This window comes from Xiphias gladius, chromosome 13 (assembly GCF_016859285.1).
Source record: "Xiphias gladius isolate SHS-SW01 ecotype Sanya breed wild chromosome 13, ASM1685928v1, whole genome shotgun sequence".
In the NCBI taxonomy this organism is placed as follows: Eukaryota; Metazoa; Chordata; class Actinopteri; order Istiophoriformes; family Xiphiidae; genus Xiphias; species Xiphias gladius.
This window is the reverse complement of record NC_053412.1, coordinates 3156446-3171806: the sequence shown is the minus strand read 5'-3', so window position 1 is coordinate 3171806 and position 15361 is coordinate 3156446. Positions and strand designations below refer to the sequence as shown.

Below are 15361 nucleotides of genomic sequence, written 5' to 3'. Positions count from 1 at the left end.
AAAATAGATGTGCATGTATTTTCACATTGATTATTAACATTGTTTTGACCAAATCTTTTAAGAATTCACTGATTAACTCCGAATTTTATTCTTCTATTGATCATTACTGGAATCTTAAACTTTAGGCTTTGACCTTGTAAATTATGCCCAAAAAACCATATTTAGACATTTAATGTAAGAAAAACAGCTGATTTCAAAGTGTTTTTCTTTTGCAGCAGTCAAAGAGGAACTTTCATAATATAATAATATTATATTTTATAATGGATGACATGATTTATTAATTTATTAGTATCTTATGTATAATAGAAGTAGAGCTGAAACGATTAGCTGATTGATCAGTTAGTTGATTGACAGAAAGTAAATCTTCAACTACTTTGATGATCGATTAACAGTGTGAGTAAATTCACTGATTCCTGTTTTTTTACATGTGAATATTTTCTGGTTTTCTTGCTCTTCTATGATACTAAACCAAACATCTTTGGCTTTTGGACTGATTTGGATAAAAGAAACTAATTGCATAAGTCAACTTGGAGTTTGAGAAATTGTGTTGGGTGTTTTCTTGTGTTTTTTTTTTTTTTTATGGACCAACTGATTAATTGATCTATTTAGAGAATAATTGACCAATTAATTGATAATGAAAATAACTGTAAGTGGCAGCCCTAAGTAGAAGCCTACTAAACTTCAGCTCTTATCTAACAATACCCAAACTCCTCTGTCGCTATCACTTTGACGTTGGACCTTTGAGTTTAAACCTGATTCTTTTGTTTCTCTTGCAGCCTGCGGCTGGAGGGCTCGCCTCCACCCCGAGCTCCGCGCTCAACAACCTGGTGGCCACCTGCGCCTCTGCAGTGGGCGAGCGGGTTGCCTCCACCTACGAGGCCTTGTCCCTCAAAAAGATGATGAACTTCTACCTGCCCTCAGGCGTGTCGAGGTCAGGCGGGCCGGGGGGGCTTACCGGCACCGTCCCTGGAGTGGGCGATAACACCACAGAGCGTGTCCGCCAGGAGGAATCCATGCAGGGCAAGAAGAGCTCCAGCACGGGGGACATCCGTGAGGAGGAGGCCGAGGGTGTGCGGCGCCGCCTGTCACTCCCAGGACTCCTCTCACAGGGTAGATACGCTGTTCACCTCTTATCCTCCTCCTATACTCTGCTGCGTAAGTACGCCTTGCGCATTTGCAGGTGTGTGTGTGTGTGTGTGTGTGCGCGCTTCAGGCTTCAGGCTTCATCATGCTTTTTGCATGCTTTTTGTGCACAGTTGTGTCTTTCACATCCTGTGTACTTCATATCCAGGGCAATGTCACCTCCAGCCAGTTTGAGAAAGCAGCGTGATCAAGGGGGAACATGCCAGAAAGGCTCTGATTAGTTTTGATAGTTGCTTCAAGGATTTTTTAAAATGGATCACATACATGTAGAACTTAGGTTTGCCTAGAAAAGTAAATCTACAAAACCCTTTTTTTTTTTTTTTTTTTTTAATCCTGCAGGGGTCAAACAGCTCATTACATAACAGTAGTCCAACTAAGCAGTGAAATCTGTGAAGTTTTTGGTCTATTTCACAGCAATTAGAAGCTCCTGACAGCCCAACAACCGATAAATAACTGAGGTCACAATTGACAGAGTGCAACAAGGCTTTCAGAGTGAGTTGTACTCAGGTTATTAGTTCAGTCAAGCCGTGACACAAGCCTTCCTCACTTCATAGGAGTCGAGGGTCAACACTTGGATGTCAGTTACTTACAACCGCATCGTAAACAAATGAATAACACAGAACACAACCATCATTGGGTTGGGTTAAAGCTGGACAGCTGCAGAATATAACGCCTTGCGATAACTCAGATGAGGCCAAACTTGGGAATTTACTACTTTTGTTAGGTCAGTTTGAGAAAGACATGATCATATTGTTGTAAATATTGAATTACTTAGATTTACACTTACTTACAAGTGTGTGACATTCTTACAATATTCATATATTTCACAAAAACAGAGGGATGGCTTGATTTCAAGTGATTTATTTTTGTATATATATTTTTTTCTGCTTTTTATTTCATTCTTTTTCTCTCTGTCATTATTTATTTTTTAAATATTTCTCAGCAGAATAAACCAGAATTTTACAAGTCACACAGCATAGCACACGCACATTTTTTGCTTTCCATGAGAGTGTGGCTTTGTTGATGGACAGCAAGTTGCACCAATCGTTTCTCTCATGAGCCTCATCCAAGGAGTGGGCAGAATGCCGGCGGTCAGTTAGGACTGATTAGGGATAAGTATTTTTTAGTGTGTGCAGCTGAGCTCTCTCTGCTATTTTAGTAAAAGTAAATAAACGTGATAAAAAATAGCTCTTTAATCGACTCAAGAATGCAACTCTGCGCACAGTTACTCGTGTCAAGGCAGACTGGAAAGTCAGAGTTGTCCTAAAGGAACCATTTTGACATGTCATGTCTTCATTTTCATTCTCTCAAAACCGATCGAGCTCTGGCGCGCAACGACTTGGCGAAACAGCGAATTTGTGACGCAGGGCTCAAGCGTGGTGAGTGCCACTCATTGGTAGGACCAGTTTGAGCCACATTAGTCTGTCTGAATGGTTTCCTTTGTGTGATCTTAAAAAAACACCTAGGAATGCAGTTTATTTCTTTTTTTTTTTGTTTGTTTTAGTCAATCTGCCTCCAGCGGAGCAGTCAGCTGATGGAAAAAAGATTGCTACATTACGTTTCATGTGTCGCTGAAGTTATCACCCTTTCTCAAGCTGACGGGGCTTTTCAGTTTTTCAGCGATGAAGAAAACACTTGAGGGCACAGAAGGATTTAGCAGATCTAACAGAGCAGATTAAAGGTTTTGGGCATTAATAAAGACAGAGAGAGGGGTGCTCGGTGCATTACGGGATAGGCCTTGGCTTCTGTGTGACCCCGAGCACAAATGAGCAGGTGGAGAAAATGGATAGATGGAGTGTCTAACATCACATCTGTCATTCCTCACAGGCGGCCTGAGATCACTTTACTCTGGATTTCATCATCTGCTTTTGAACTGACCTCTTGGAAGTTTTATGAACGTCAGGTTTCAATGATGAAAGATCAGGTTTGATGAGGAAAATAGGGAGACCCGTCGTGAAAACTCTCTCACATTATTAAAAAAAACCAAACAAAAACACCCATTGTGTTCACATGGCTGCTGTTGTTATTAAAGGCTGGATATATTTTCTCGACCAGTGTCCCCCAGACTTTCCTTTCTCTGTCTTGGTCCTTCAGATCACCAGATGGCTCTCTGCTGGAGGGTGTGTGTGTGTGTGTGTGTGTGTGTGTGTGTGTGTGTGTGTGTGTGTGAGAGTGTGAGAGTGTGAGTGAGTGCTTTCATGCTTGCTGGAGACAGTAAATGAGCCGCTGTGTCTATCAGTCCTGTTGTTTTTTTTTTTTTGTGTGGACAAGCCGGAAGACAACACACCCAAAGTCGTGTCCACAGTCGTTGATCCTGGACTCTTCTAAAAGGGAGCTTTTTGGAGTTCATGATCAAAACGTCAGAAGTCGGTGGTTCTCAAAGTTTTTTAGTCGTGCCCCCCAGTATGTTTTAATCATCCTTTAACAATGTATGATGAAATTACTAACAAAACAAGTCAAGTTTCATATTATTTAATTGAAATAACACCATTTTCAACGAAAAAGACACAAGGCTTTCCCACTACTTTGATTGTGAAATGAAGAGGTCATTGCTTCGTTATATTTTGGAATTGATTGACACATTTGCTTGATTAGCATTAAATGTTTTTTATTTCCTCCTTGTCAAAAATGCACTAAATTATGTTAACCTGAATCTCGCTAGCTTGAAATCGCTCTTGTTTTGTTTATCGCTCCCACATTGATCAGATTCATTCAACTCAAGCTCTGCTCCATATTTGTCCCCCAGTTTGAGAACCACTGGTCTAAGGGAGACTGACCCAAATTTTGTGAAAATGGTTACACAAATATAAAACATTTGGTTTTAAACATTTAAAACATTTTTTTTAAAAAGTGCCAATTTTATGATGCAATAACGTTACCTGCAACATAATGCTCTGATAAAGGTCTCTTTGACCAAAAAGTCAGTGTTTGCAATGGAGATAAGTGTCTGGTTGCTGTGACTCCCTTTCATTTGCAATAACATCAACTTAGAGTTTATCAATAGGATGCTAAGGAGCAAAGAGTTCTCCTTGTAGAAGAAATCAAGTTGTTTTCTCAGCCGTGTTCCCAGCCGCTCTCTCCTTGCTGCCCGCAGGCTTCTTCTCGTTGTTTGCCTGATGTAATGACGGCATGTGTTTGACATGACCTGGCTGATGTGATCTGATCTGTCAGTGTCAGTTTTGGTAAGATTCACTGACTTGCGCTGGACTTTGCACCAGAAATTCATTCAGGGGGTTTTAGGTACTTTCCGTCGCTTTGGTTTAGGCTCGTCTTGAAAACATGTCCACACTTCATGAACGTGTTAAGGAATAACGAACCCTATCTCACCTTACACATTATCTATAGTGTTCTGTGTGTAGTATCAGCTAATGTAAGAGGCAAGAACGGATGAAATGTATTGAGTGGCTCAATTGGGTTATTTGTTCATGAGGTGACTCAGTCTCAGGCCAGTTAAGTATCTTTGCAGTGCAGAGGAAACAAAACGAAAAGACGCTAACGAAATTCGGTTTTCTTTTTTTCTGCATCCACAGTGTCCCCGCGGCTGCTGAGGAAAGCCGTGCGTCCCAGGATGCGTGCCGTCGCCCTCACCCCGCTGGGAGGGGCGGTCCCCGAGGCGCAGGAGGTGCTGCCCACCTTGCAGACGGAGGTGTGGAGCTGGGGACAAGGCGAGCAAGGCCAGCTAGGACACGGAGACAACCTGGCCAGGTAGGACGGGCAGCTGAAATAATGTGATTATAAAGAAAAAAAGCGCAAGAACGTGAAACCAGAAGAAGGGGGAAAGTTACCAAACTGGGCAGGTGAGATTAAAACAAGAGACTCAAGAAGACCCCATACATCTTGACAGACAACAGAAATTATGAAGAAAAATTTCAGGTCACGCGATCACTGAAGGTCATTAAACACTGCAGTCATTCAAAGCAACAAAAACATGTTCATAATGAATGTGAACATGTTATTTTTTATTTTTAGACTGTAAATGATAAATCTGATTACTGTGATCAGCTATGAACTATAAATATGTAATATAAAATATATTATGAATGTCTTGATCCACTGCTGTCTGATATTTACAAAATAATCGGAAAAATTGTCTTGAGATTAAAAGTTTATTCTTGACCTTGGAAACTGAATTTTGACATGACATGACAATGACATTTTGGTGAGAATATTTGTTTTTGCATCTTTTGTGCGTCATTTGTACCAAAGCTGTCTCGGGCCTTATCTAACAGCAGCGCGATGTTGTCTGTTGGCAGGTTGCAGCCACTGTGCATCAAGAGTCTGAACAATAAGGAGGTGGTGCGGGTGGCGGCCGGCGCTCATCACTCCCTCGCGCTGACCGCTCAGTCTCAGGTCAGTCGGCGGCTTCAGTCACAGCTCCATGACCAGACCTTCAAACACGTTAATTTGTATACAAACAAATTTTCTTTTTTGCTTATTTAACTGCAAACAATGAAAAAGAAACCTAGAACTAACTTTAAATAGCAGATTTTGGTGTCATTCCCTCAAACTATGAGCAAAGGTTTCTTCCCACTTTTCTTCCCATTCTCATGTTTAGCTCAATTTCCGTACCCACACACACACACAAATAGACCAGAAAGCAGGTGCAGGAGCAAGATGGGTTGAGTTTGAAGCACATTGCACAGCTTTATGTGTTTCAGCTGCATTTCAAAGTTTGGGTAGCACTTTACTTTTAAGTCATTTAGTGTGTCCTGTATAAGCAGAGCATAATCATTTTAAAAAAATGGTTTCTAACACATTATAATACCATTTTAAACAGCTATAATAACAAGTGTTTATTCATGTACAGTGTTGGTCAGCAATGATAACTTCTCCTATAAAGAAATATTTTATATTACTACGCGTGTTTTTCCACTGTATTGTCAATATCTAAATTATCTTTTGATACAGCAGTGTCCTCCCATGGGTGTCCACAGGAGGCATTATAGTTGTTGACAAATGCATTAATAAAGTCTTATATCTACTTACAACTACATTACAGTGTGTTATAAATCACGTATGTCAAAAGTTTGTATACTGCTTATACCAAAGTCTTAGATAGTCTGAGATTCAAGTACGAGCACAGGACACAAGTTGAAGAAAAGTGTGTTCGCTACAAAAAGAAAAGTAAAATTAGCCCGAAGACAGTAAAATCACAGATTACGGTGCGTAACCGCATAAGAGAATCACTGATATTTCCATTAACCATTGAGAGCCATTGTATATGCATGCATTAGTGTGTCTCTCTGTCTTCCAGGTGTTTTCATGGGGCAGTAACAGCTCCGGTCAGCTCGGGCACATGGAGACACCCAGCACAGTCCCCCGCCTTGCAAAGGTGAGGACACCACCTTCCGCAAGGCATTATACACGCTCACACACACCAAGCCTCGAGGTTCGTGATTTTTCACATTTGAACTTTTTGCCCCCCCCCCCCCATCCAGATGTCAGAGGGCATCCGGGTGTGGGACATGAGTGCCGGAGAGAGACACACCCTCCTGCTCGCGGACGGAGACTGCATCCAGCCCATCATTTATTACAGCGGACAGCAGGTGAAAGAGGGGGAGGAGGAGAGTCAGGCCAAGGAGCTGGGTCAGCAGCAAGAAGGAGCGGAGGAGGAGGAGGAGGAGCGGGCAGGGGGCTACACCCCGCAGCCTGTACTACTACCCTTCTGCATGAACGTAAGCAGAAAGTAACTGGTGTTTTTGTTGCGGATTCCTAGTAATACCTACTGCTGAAGGTCAAATTTGATTACTAACCCAAATTATTCCATCGTTGCCGACCAGTGCCTGAGTAGACAGGATCTTTCCAAACCCTGCCTCAGTTAGATCATTCAGGGTGTGTATGTATTGCCTTTTGTGTTGTTTCATGCCTTTTCCAGCTGGGTTATGTCAGCGGCGTGTTTGCGGGTGGCTGGCGATGCGTGGCACTCTCGGACAGGAACGTGATGGGCTTCATCGCCGGCCTCCACGAGCTGGCCGCAGCCGAGAGGAAGTTCTACTGCAAGCTGTGCAACATCAAGACACAGATAATACGCCCCCTGCTGGAGCTGGGTAAGAGTGGCGCATAAGGAAAAATCACTGAGGATAAGGGAGAGTATCCCAAGAGTTCAATTTCAGGATCAACTCAGAAGTCATTTTTATCGCTTCTGTCATTTTTTAGCTTTGGCTGAATTTGTTCTGTTTGGGTTCCGTCCTTTTCCAGAGTCTCTGAGCTCGGCCCTAGGCCAGGTGACCCTCGGGCTCCTGCAGACGCTTGCAGGGCGTTTCAGCCTCCTGTGTCACCTGACCGGGCAGCACGCCGCCAGCCTCACCGCCAACCTGCGCCGTGGGCGTGATGTCAAAAGTCTGCTCATCCTGGACCACACCGGCATCTTCCTCGACTCCTATAATGAGTATGTCTCCACTACTGCGATCCACACAAATAGTTCATAGATTTGTTTATTTGCAGGACTTTAAACAATAGATTAATATACAAAATACTAATTACTGCCTGGTTGGCTGTATAATAACACCTCTCTCTTTATCCCCGTCAAGATACTGCAACTATCTGGGCAACTTCCAGGTGATGGGAGGTTTCCAGGCCCTGACCAAGCCCTCGCTGTGAGTCCGCACAAATCCACAAAAACATCATTTAATGCATGGAGGTGATGTCTAAAAACCCAGACGTGATAAGGTCCTGCAACATCTAGAAATGCAGAAGTTTGATGGGAAACAAAACAATGCGAGAGGAGTATTCTAAATGTGCGAAAACAATTGTTAGTTTGAATTTCTAATAACTAGTGGTAATTTTCCTTGAAGAGATTTGTTTGGGAAGAGTCCTGAGCTGCTCCAGAGGCTGTCAGAGTGCAGCGAGGAGAACCCCGCCATGGCCGACCTCCTGGTGGCGCTCCTGTACCTCCCAACTCGCCACCTTCACGAATACGGCCGGCTGCTGCTCAAACTGGCCACCTGCTTTGAAGTGGTAGGGGAAACAGACAAGCGACAGTCGCACATTACGTCTCAGTGTTACACTGATTATGAAGAGTGGTTATTTTATTTACCCTGACATCTGATTTAAAAAAAAAAAAAAAAAAAAAAGTTTCTGATTTGTCATGGCAGTCAAATATTTACCACTTTATATGTATTTTTTTTAATTTTTAAGATTCAGTATTCACTAGAGGAAAATACTTTGGTTGATTCTCCCCTTATTTCCCTTTTGTTACATTTTCCTTCATATCTGTTATTTCTCGTCACGTTCTTACTCATATTACAAAGCAACGTAACCCTTTTTGTTTTTAGTGTAACACTGATTTTTACAGGAATATTTATGGAATATTTCGTTTACAGGTCCAATCATTTCTTAATAATTTAAAAAAAAAAAAAAATCATTTGGAATAAATATAATTGTAAGTATACTCACAGAACGCTGTCTCAATTATGCCTATAGTTGGTACCAGATAGTGCTTTTCATTAACTGTTGACCTGTTGATTTTCCTTACTGATCAAATTGTCTATAAAATACCAGAAAACAATTTAAAAATGCCGGTCACAATCTCAGAGAGCCCAAGGCGACATTATCAAGGGTCTTGTTTTGTCTGACAAACAGTTCCAAACCCCAAGATATTTCAATTACAAAACATAGAACAGTGGAACCGAAGAATATCTGGCACATTTGCCTAGACTCGAACAATTAATTGGTTATGGAAATAGTTGCGTAATTATTTTCTGCTAATCGATTCACCGACTAATTGTTTCAGCTGCAATACCAAATTAAAGCTCAGGAACTTTTCTAAGAATTTACAATAACATCCCATTGTCTTTTTAGGAAATCATTAGGAAACTTGGGACCTGTAAAACAAACCTGATGCCCAATATCTGAATAGCAATATTGGTTTTCAAGCATTAAAAGTTAGTTAGAAACCTTAAAAATGTTCGGACTGGGAGCTTAAATTTTCCTCAGTGTATGAAGATTTTTTTGGTAAAATCAACAGTCTGACCCTATTTGAAAAAGCACATTACATCTGGCACGCTAAATATTTTTGTGTGTTGTCAGTGCTCCACTGACTACCAGAAGCTGCAGGACAGCTGCTCCAAGTTCGAGGCTTCGGGCCTCCAGCTGAAGAGGAAAAGAAAGGAGGCCGAGTACACATTTCACTTCTGGAAGAGCTTCCCTGGCAAAATGACGGTAAACTCGCGGAGTGTATGTGTTTCCTCGTTATGACCACGGGTCCTCGGTGTGTCACGCGATGTCGCATGTTGCTGAATGGTGTCATTGTTTGTCGTCAGGACTCCCTGAGGAAGCCTCACCGCCGGCTGATCTGCGAGAGCAGCAACAAGGCTCTGACCCTGCAGAACGCCGGGAGGTTCTCCGTCAACTGGTTCATCCTTTTCAACGACGCACTGGTCCACGCACAGGTCAGCTCCACGCGTGCTTCTTCACTTCTTTTGGCTCTTTCGCCTTTTTTAAAAGCAGCCATATTTGAGACACTGTAACCTGGTGTGTTTCAAGCGTTTGTGTGTGCTTGCCTTCGTGCTGTCAGGGCGTGGCGCCTTGTAAAAATCTTGTAAGTATGCAGTCAGAAGCAAATGCCAGCACAGTGACCCCTGACTCTCCCCCATCCCACTCTTCTTCTTCTTCTTCTCCTTCTTCCCCTTCTTCTCCTTCTTCTTCTTCTTCTTTGTTTTTGTGTGTGTGTGTAAGTGTGTGTGTGTGTGTGTGTGTGTGTGTGTGTGTGTGTGTGTGTGTGTGTGTGTGTGTGTGTGGAGGGTTTAGGGCTCTGTGTCATAAGAGTCAGACATGTTGGAGCGTTTACTTTTAAAACACATTACAAACACACTTCAAGATATACACACACACACACACACACACACACACACACACACACACACACACACACACACACACACACACCTGTAAATCAGGTGAAGTCATAATTGGGCTTTAGTCTGAGACAAGCATGAATGAAGCTGAGCTAATGATGGCTGTAGTAACAGCAGATATTTAGCACTTTGGTTTTAATTCCTAGGCAGGATGAACAATTAAACTCCATAGCAGTGTAGTATTTTAATTATTATTAATGCTTCATTTAGGATCCTAAACAAATCAAACTCTGCTTTAAGAAGTTTAAGCAACAACAGCAGATCAGTCAGAACAAAGTCATGCTGTGAAGCAAAACATTATTAAAACCCATATCATTTTATTTTCAATTCTTGTAGAGAACCCAAAGTTTCCAAGCTGAATTTTGTATAAAAGTGTGTAAAGAGATGCACAGGACACCCGGAATATCTCCATTTGATGGAGTGGTGCAGCCGTAAGAAACACGGAGGCTTGGGTTTGAATATTTCAGTCAGTGTAAACATCATATGGCGTCAGTGACACAGAATATATATGATACTGACAGACAGTGAAGAATTAGATGATTTTATTGACATTGAAGCTTCTAAAGCGGAAACAAGTATATGTATTTATCATTTGAATGATTATTGGACAGAGTCGTGTCAGTTTGTCTTAGAGGGCTTTACAGTCTGTACAACATACGAGGGTAAACTTATTAAAAAAAAAAAAAAAAAAAAAAGAGAGAGGCAAAATTGCAGCTTCAAGCTTCCGGTTTTACTTTTGTTTGCTCTGCTCTTCCTGCTCTTGATGGTAATAAAACCCAAAGCTTGAAACTACAACCAACATACAGCATCTACTCAGATTTTCCCAGTGATACCCAGCCCTATCCCTGCCTTCACTCTCTGCCTGCTCTTTACCTGTGGGAGACTGCATGGGAGGATGAACTGGCTCTAACCAAGGCTCAGTAGATTCCTTTTTTTTTTTCTTGGCCATTGAAACTGGCATTTTGAAATCCAAAACAAGCAGAAAACCTTTGATAAACGTTTCCATGCATCATTTCCTTGGAGTATTTGTTCCCTGTTAAAGCCTTGGTTCACATGTAAACAGAGACCTGACCGTAGGGTTTGAAAGGATGGAATAAACAATCCCCTGTAGTTTAAACATCCATTCTATCCTTTCAAATTCTATAGGTACCGACAGTTTCTGGTTCACTTCTCCAAAGCAGTTTCCTTACCTCTCTCCCTGCTTGTCTCCCTTGTCTGTCAGTTTTTCTCTTTCTGTTTTCATTCCTGCCCGTTCCTCTCCCCCTCTTCTAGTGTGCACCCGTCCCGTGGTTGTCCCGCACATTTCGGTCCCCCTACCCCCCGACTCCTGCCTTGACTCGCTCTCCTTCTGTCTGTGTTTTTTTTAAAAAGCAAAAATATCCAACATTCAGGGCTCTTCGAATGTGTAATACTCTGTGGCTAAAAATCAGGTTTGTCCATTGAAATTTCTGCAGGAGCTGGTAAAACCTCAGCTGAGAAAGTAGTAACTGACTCCTCTTTGTCTTGTGATGTGAACCTGTACGACTGTATGAAAGAGAAGCAGGGTGTTGGCGAACAAGTGCATGCATGCTTAGCTTTCAACCTCCTCTTTAAAAACATGGGAAACACACAGAGTCTTGCATGACCCTGGTTTATCTTGAACAAGACGCATCATTCAAGTTTCTTCAAAGTCTCCTTGAATGTGCTTCAAATTTAACCTTTTTTTTTAAAGGTAATAACACTATATAACAATATTTTTAAATCTGTGTATTTGGTTTTTTTTGTTTTTTGTTTTTTTTACATTTTATTTATTTGAAATCTGAGATATATATTGTACAAACAAACACTATAAAACAAGCAGCCTGTAACCATGTATAAATAAGGGTGAAATATATAATAAAATTGGCTAAAACTGAAACAATAAAAAAAACTAGACTGGAGCGAGGAGGAAAGACTGAGGCTGTTAAGGAGGAACATAATTATATTTTTAACAAAGGGAGACAAAAGTGATAACGACAGTTAATAAGTTCAGGCAAAAAAGATGCATTGAAAGTGCTTGCAACCACAATCAATACCAGCTCTCATCTTGCCCTTTGCACCAATGAATGTGGGTAAAAAGCGGTTTTAACATCCAGATGAGAACTTCCAAAAAAAAGCAGCAGCTGCAGCCGGTGAGCTAAAATCAGCCTGTTCTGAATGATACATAGAGTAATGCTTCAGATCAGTTTGTCAACAATTGTTGCTTTTAACTCAAAATTTCTCTTTTAGCTGTTTAATAAATACAGTCCCAGAGAGGCAGATGTATAGATGGAGATTTCTTTCTGCCAAATACACCATGACTGCCTTGTCGAGTCACTAAAAAAGAGCAAGCGAAGAAGACGATTTATACTCGGTGATGCATAAAAATTAAAGATGTAGACTCATTCCTCTGCTGAGCCTTTATGACTGTGTTTTCCCTCTCAAGAGGAACAGATTGGTTGTTTGCCCACTCAGTGTTGGAAATTATAGACTTGTGTTCTGTTTAGTAGCTGAGTACAATAGATTAGTTGTAGAATTGTTGCAGTTGAATCTTTGTTGAATGTTCCCTTCTCTTTCCAAACAATCCACTCTTCCCTTCTTGTTTCTCTCCTCTCTGGTATTCTCTCTGTCTTCCTCCCTCAATCTCTTCCCCTTTCCATGCTTGTCCCTTTTTCTTTTTTTTTTTCTTTTGCCTTTCCTTCCTCTCCTCTTTCCTCTCTTCCAGTTCTCCACCCATCACGTCTTCCCTTTGGCCACGCTGTGGGTGGAGCCCATCCCAGAGGAGAACGCTGGCGTGTGAGTCTCAGTCGTCACCATCTGTCCAGATCTTTAAAAAGTTTGGGGATTCCAGAAAACCTTTAAATGTCATGTTGAATGATAATACACAATATCAGACCCATACTGGCAATACAATATTTAGATTCAGCCCCAAAATGACACTGATTAACTATTAAATCACTCCTGTGAACTACAGGTGCAACGATGAGTTGATTATTTGAATAGTTGATGGACAGAAAAATTAATCTGCAACTATTTGAATCTGTTAATCATTGAAGTCGATTTTTGAGCAAAAACCCTCAAAATTTGATGATTCCATTTCCGCAATGTGAACATTTTATGCTTTTATCAGTATTACATTATGGTAAGCTTTGAGTTTTTGACTGATTGTCAAACAATAAACTCAAAGCTTACCATAATGTATAATGTAAAACAATAAAAGCTATTTGAAGATGTCACTTCAGGCTTTTTCACTAAACGACTAATCGATTGATCGAGAAAATAATCGGCAGGTTATTGTAATGCATATAATGTAAATAGATTTTGGACGTGATTTCCTTTATTTTCCATTTTGTAATATCTATTAATTTTAAATATTTTTTAAAATCTGTTTCTTACCTTTTTTCTTACGTGAATATCCCCATCTCTGTCTCATCTTATATTTTTGTTATATACTATATATTGTATTTGTTATATACAGTATATCGCTGTGGTTTTCACATTTTGAGCCAGTATTTGTTCCCAGTGTAAAACCGTGTACGTGTGTGTGTTTGCATGTGTGTGTAGAAACAGTTTAAAGGTGATCACACCAGAGGAGACGTTCACCCTGCTGGCCTCCTCTGCCATGGAGAAGGTAGACAATCTTTTAATGCCACCGACCGACAAACCAGACGTTATGCTCACCGTAAAACTACATTTCCATTTGGTCCACCGGCCTGAATTGCATCTTTAAAAGTAACTGCGAATTTGTTCCCAGGCCAAGTGGCTTCGCTCCATCAACCAGGCGGTGGACCAGGCCTTGAGTGGGGCCGGGCAGGACACGACATCAGTCAGCTCGGGTTCAGGGCAAAAGTTGGAGCCTCCTATCTCCAGGACGGCCTCCTACACTTTTTACAAGGACGGACGTCTGAAAGAGGCCACATACGAAGGCCGCTGGCTCGCTGGCAAACCCAACGGCAGGTAGGACGCACACGCTCTCTGTCTGCACTTCAATAGAGCTTTTCAAATATTGATATTGATATAAATTGTGATTGGGATTAATTATGTTTTACAGGGGAGTGTTAAAGTGGCCCGATGGGCGAATATACACGGGGGAGTTCAAAAACGGACTGGAAGATGGGTGAGTGCTGGCCGTCAGAATCACTCCGTAATCTGTCATCGTGTGTATTTAGTGTACATGAGCCTCGTTTCTGACTCTTTCACGAATCAGGATTACCTGACATACTGATTTTTTTTTATTTTATTTTTTTTTAGCTTCTGTTTCTTCATCCCTCTCGTGTATTTATGTGTTTGTGTAGCTTTGGAGAATTTGTCGCTCCCAATAAAACGCTGAACAAGAACGATCACTATCAAGGTCACTGGAAAGATGGCAAGATGCACGGCCTGGGGACATACAGGCGAGTGTGGATGAAAATTGTTTTGTTAGTTGGGAACACCTTGTTTTTGGCGTCACCGCATAGTTTTAAAAACAGAGCAGGACAAAGATGAGGCAGGGACACAGCATCAACAAACAAGGGAACTTAAAATACATAAATACAGTGAAATAAAATAATAGATCAAAGTAGGCTAAGCATTCAGTATCATAGTTTCTTTTGGCAAGACAGACTTGCTCAAAGTGTGAGTTTAAAGGGCTTTACTTTTTTTATTTTCAATTCCTATACATTCAGATTTCCATACTGTGCCACATGACCCCGCTGAAGAATAGAATACTTGACATCAGATTTTTGTACACCATTTCCAGAGTGCGTTTACTAACATTAAAATAAATTTCATAAGAAGTTAAAGCCTCTGTGTGGCTTTCTTAACAACGTAGTTAGTATTCTCCCGTGAAGCCCTTTATTGAAGCCCTCTTTCCTCACACAAGGCATTGTGTTCTGTATTTTTCAGCAGAAATATGGGAAAATATGCATGAAAGAGAGAGCATTTAGTTTAGAAGAAGAGAAGTTAGTTCAGCAGTACTCAAAGCTGAGAATAAACACCCTCCGTCTGTCCGCAGGTATGCAAGCGGGGAAGTTTACGATGGATCCTTCCAGGACGGCATGCGACACGGCCACGGCATGCTGCGCAGCGGCAAGCTCAACACCTCCTCCCCCAGTGTCTTCATTGGCCAGTGGCTGCACGACAAGAAGACCAGCTATGGAGTCTTTGACGATATCACAAAGTACGCTCACTGACAAATGTATACGTTGGTCTAACTTCAGTGCAGTTAAGGACGCCAGGGAAAGAAACTTCATGTGTCTTGTCTTGTATTAAGTTTCTGATTTCATTAGCATTTCTTTCGCACGAGGAAACAGATTTTTTACTTTGGTCCCAGGTCAGCAGGGTATCCCAAGATTTATTGTTTTATATTTGTCTGTTTTAAGTTTGAG

The 15361-nt window shown here is 41.4% G+C and overlaps 1 protein-coding gene across 1 annotated transcript in view; it reads left to right on the top strand.

The window, feature by feature from the left end:
• Positions 1–15361, top strand: part of als2b (alsin Rho guanine nucleotide exchange factor ALS2 b) — a 28924-nt gene that overhangs the window by 3250 nt on the left and 10313 nt on the right. The window contains exons 6-22 of the mRNA XM_040141827.1: positions 777–1110; positions 4674–4848; positions 5397–5493; positions 6398–6475; positions 6582–6818; positions 7019–7190; positions 7342–7531; positions 7674–7739; positions 7938–8100; positions 9172–9303; positions 9405–9533; positions 12721–12791; positions 13560–13626; positions 13750–13952; positions 14047–14112; positions 14291–14389; positions 14989–15153. Of these exons, the coding sequence (XP_039997761.1) occupies positions 777–1110; positions 4674–4848; positions 5397–5493; positions 6398–6475; positions 6582–6818; positions 7019–7190; positions 7342–7531; positions 7674–7739; positions 7938–8100; positions 9172–9303; positions 9405–9533; positions 12721–12791; positions 13560–13626; positions 13750–13952; positions 14047–14112; positions 14291–14389; positions 14989–15153 (2444 nt within the window). The remainder of the gene's footprint in view (positions 1–776; positions 1111–4673; positions 4849–5396; positions 5494–6397; positions 6476–6581; positions 6819–7018; positions 7191–7341; positions 7532–7673; positions 7740–7937; positions 8101–9171; positions 9304–9404; positions 9534–12720; positions 12792–13559; positions 13627–13749; positions 13953–14046; positions 14113–14290; positions 14390–14988; positions 15154–15361) is intronic.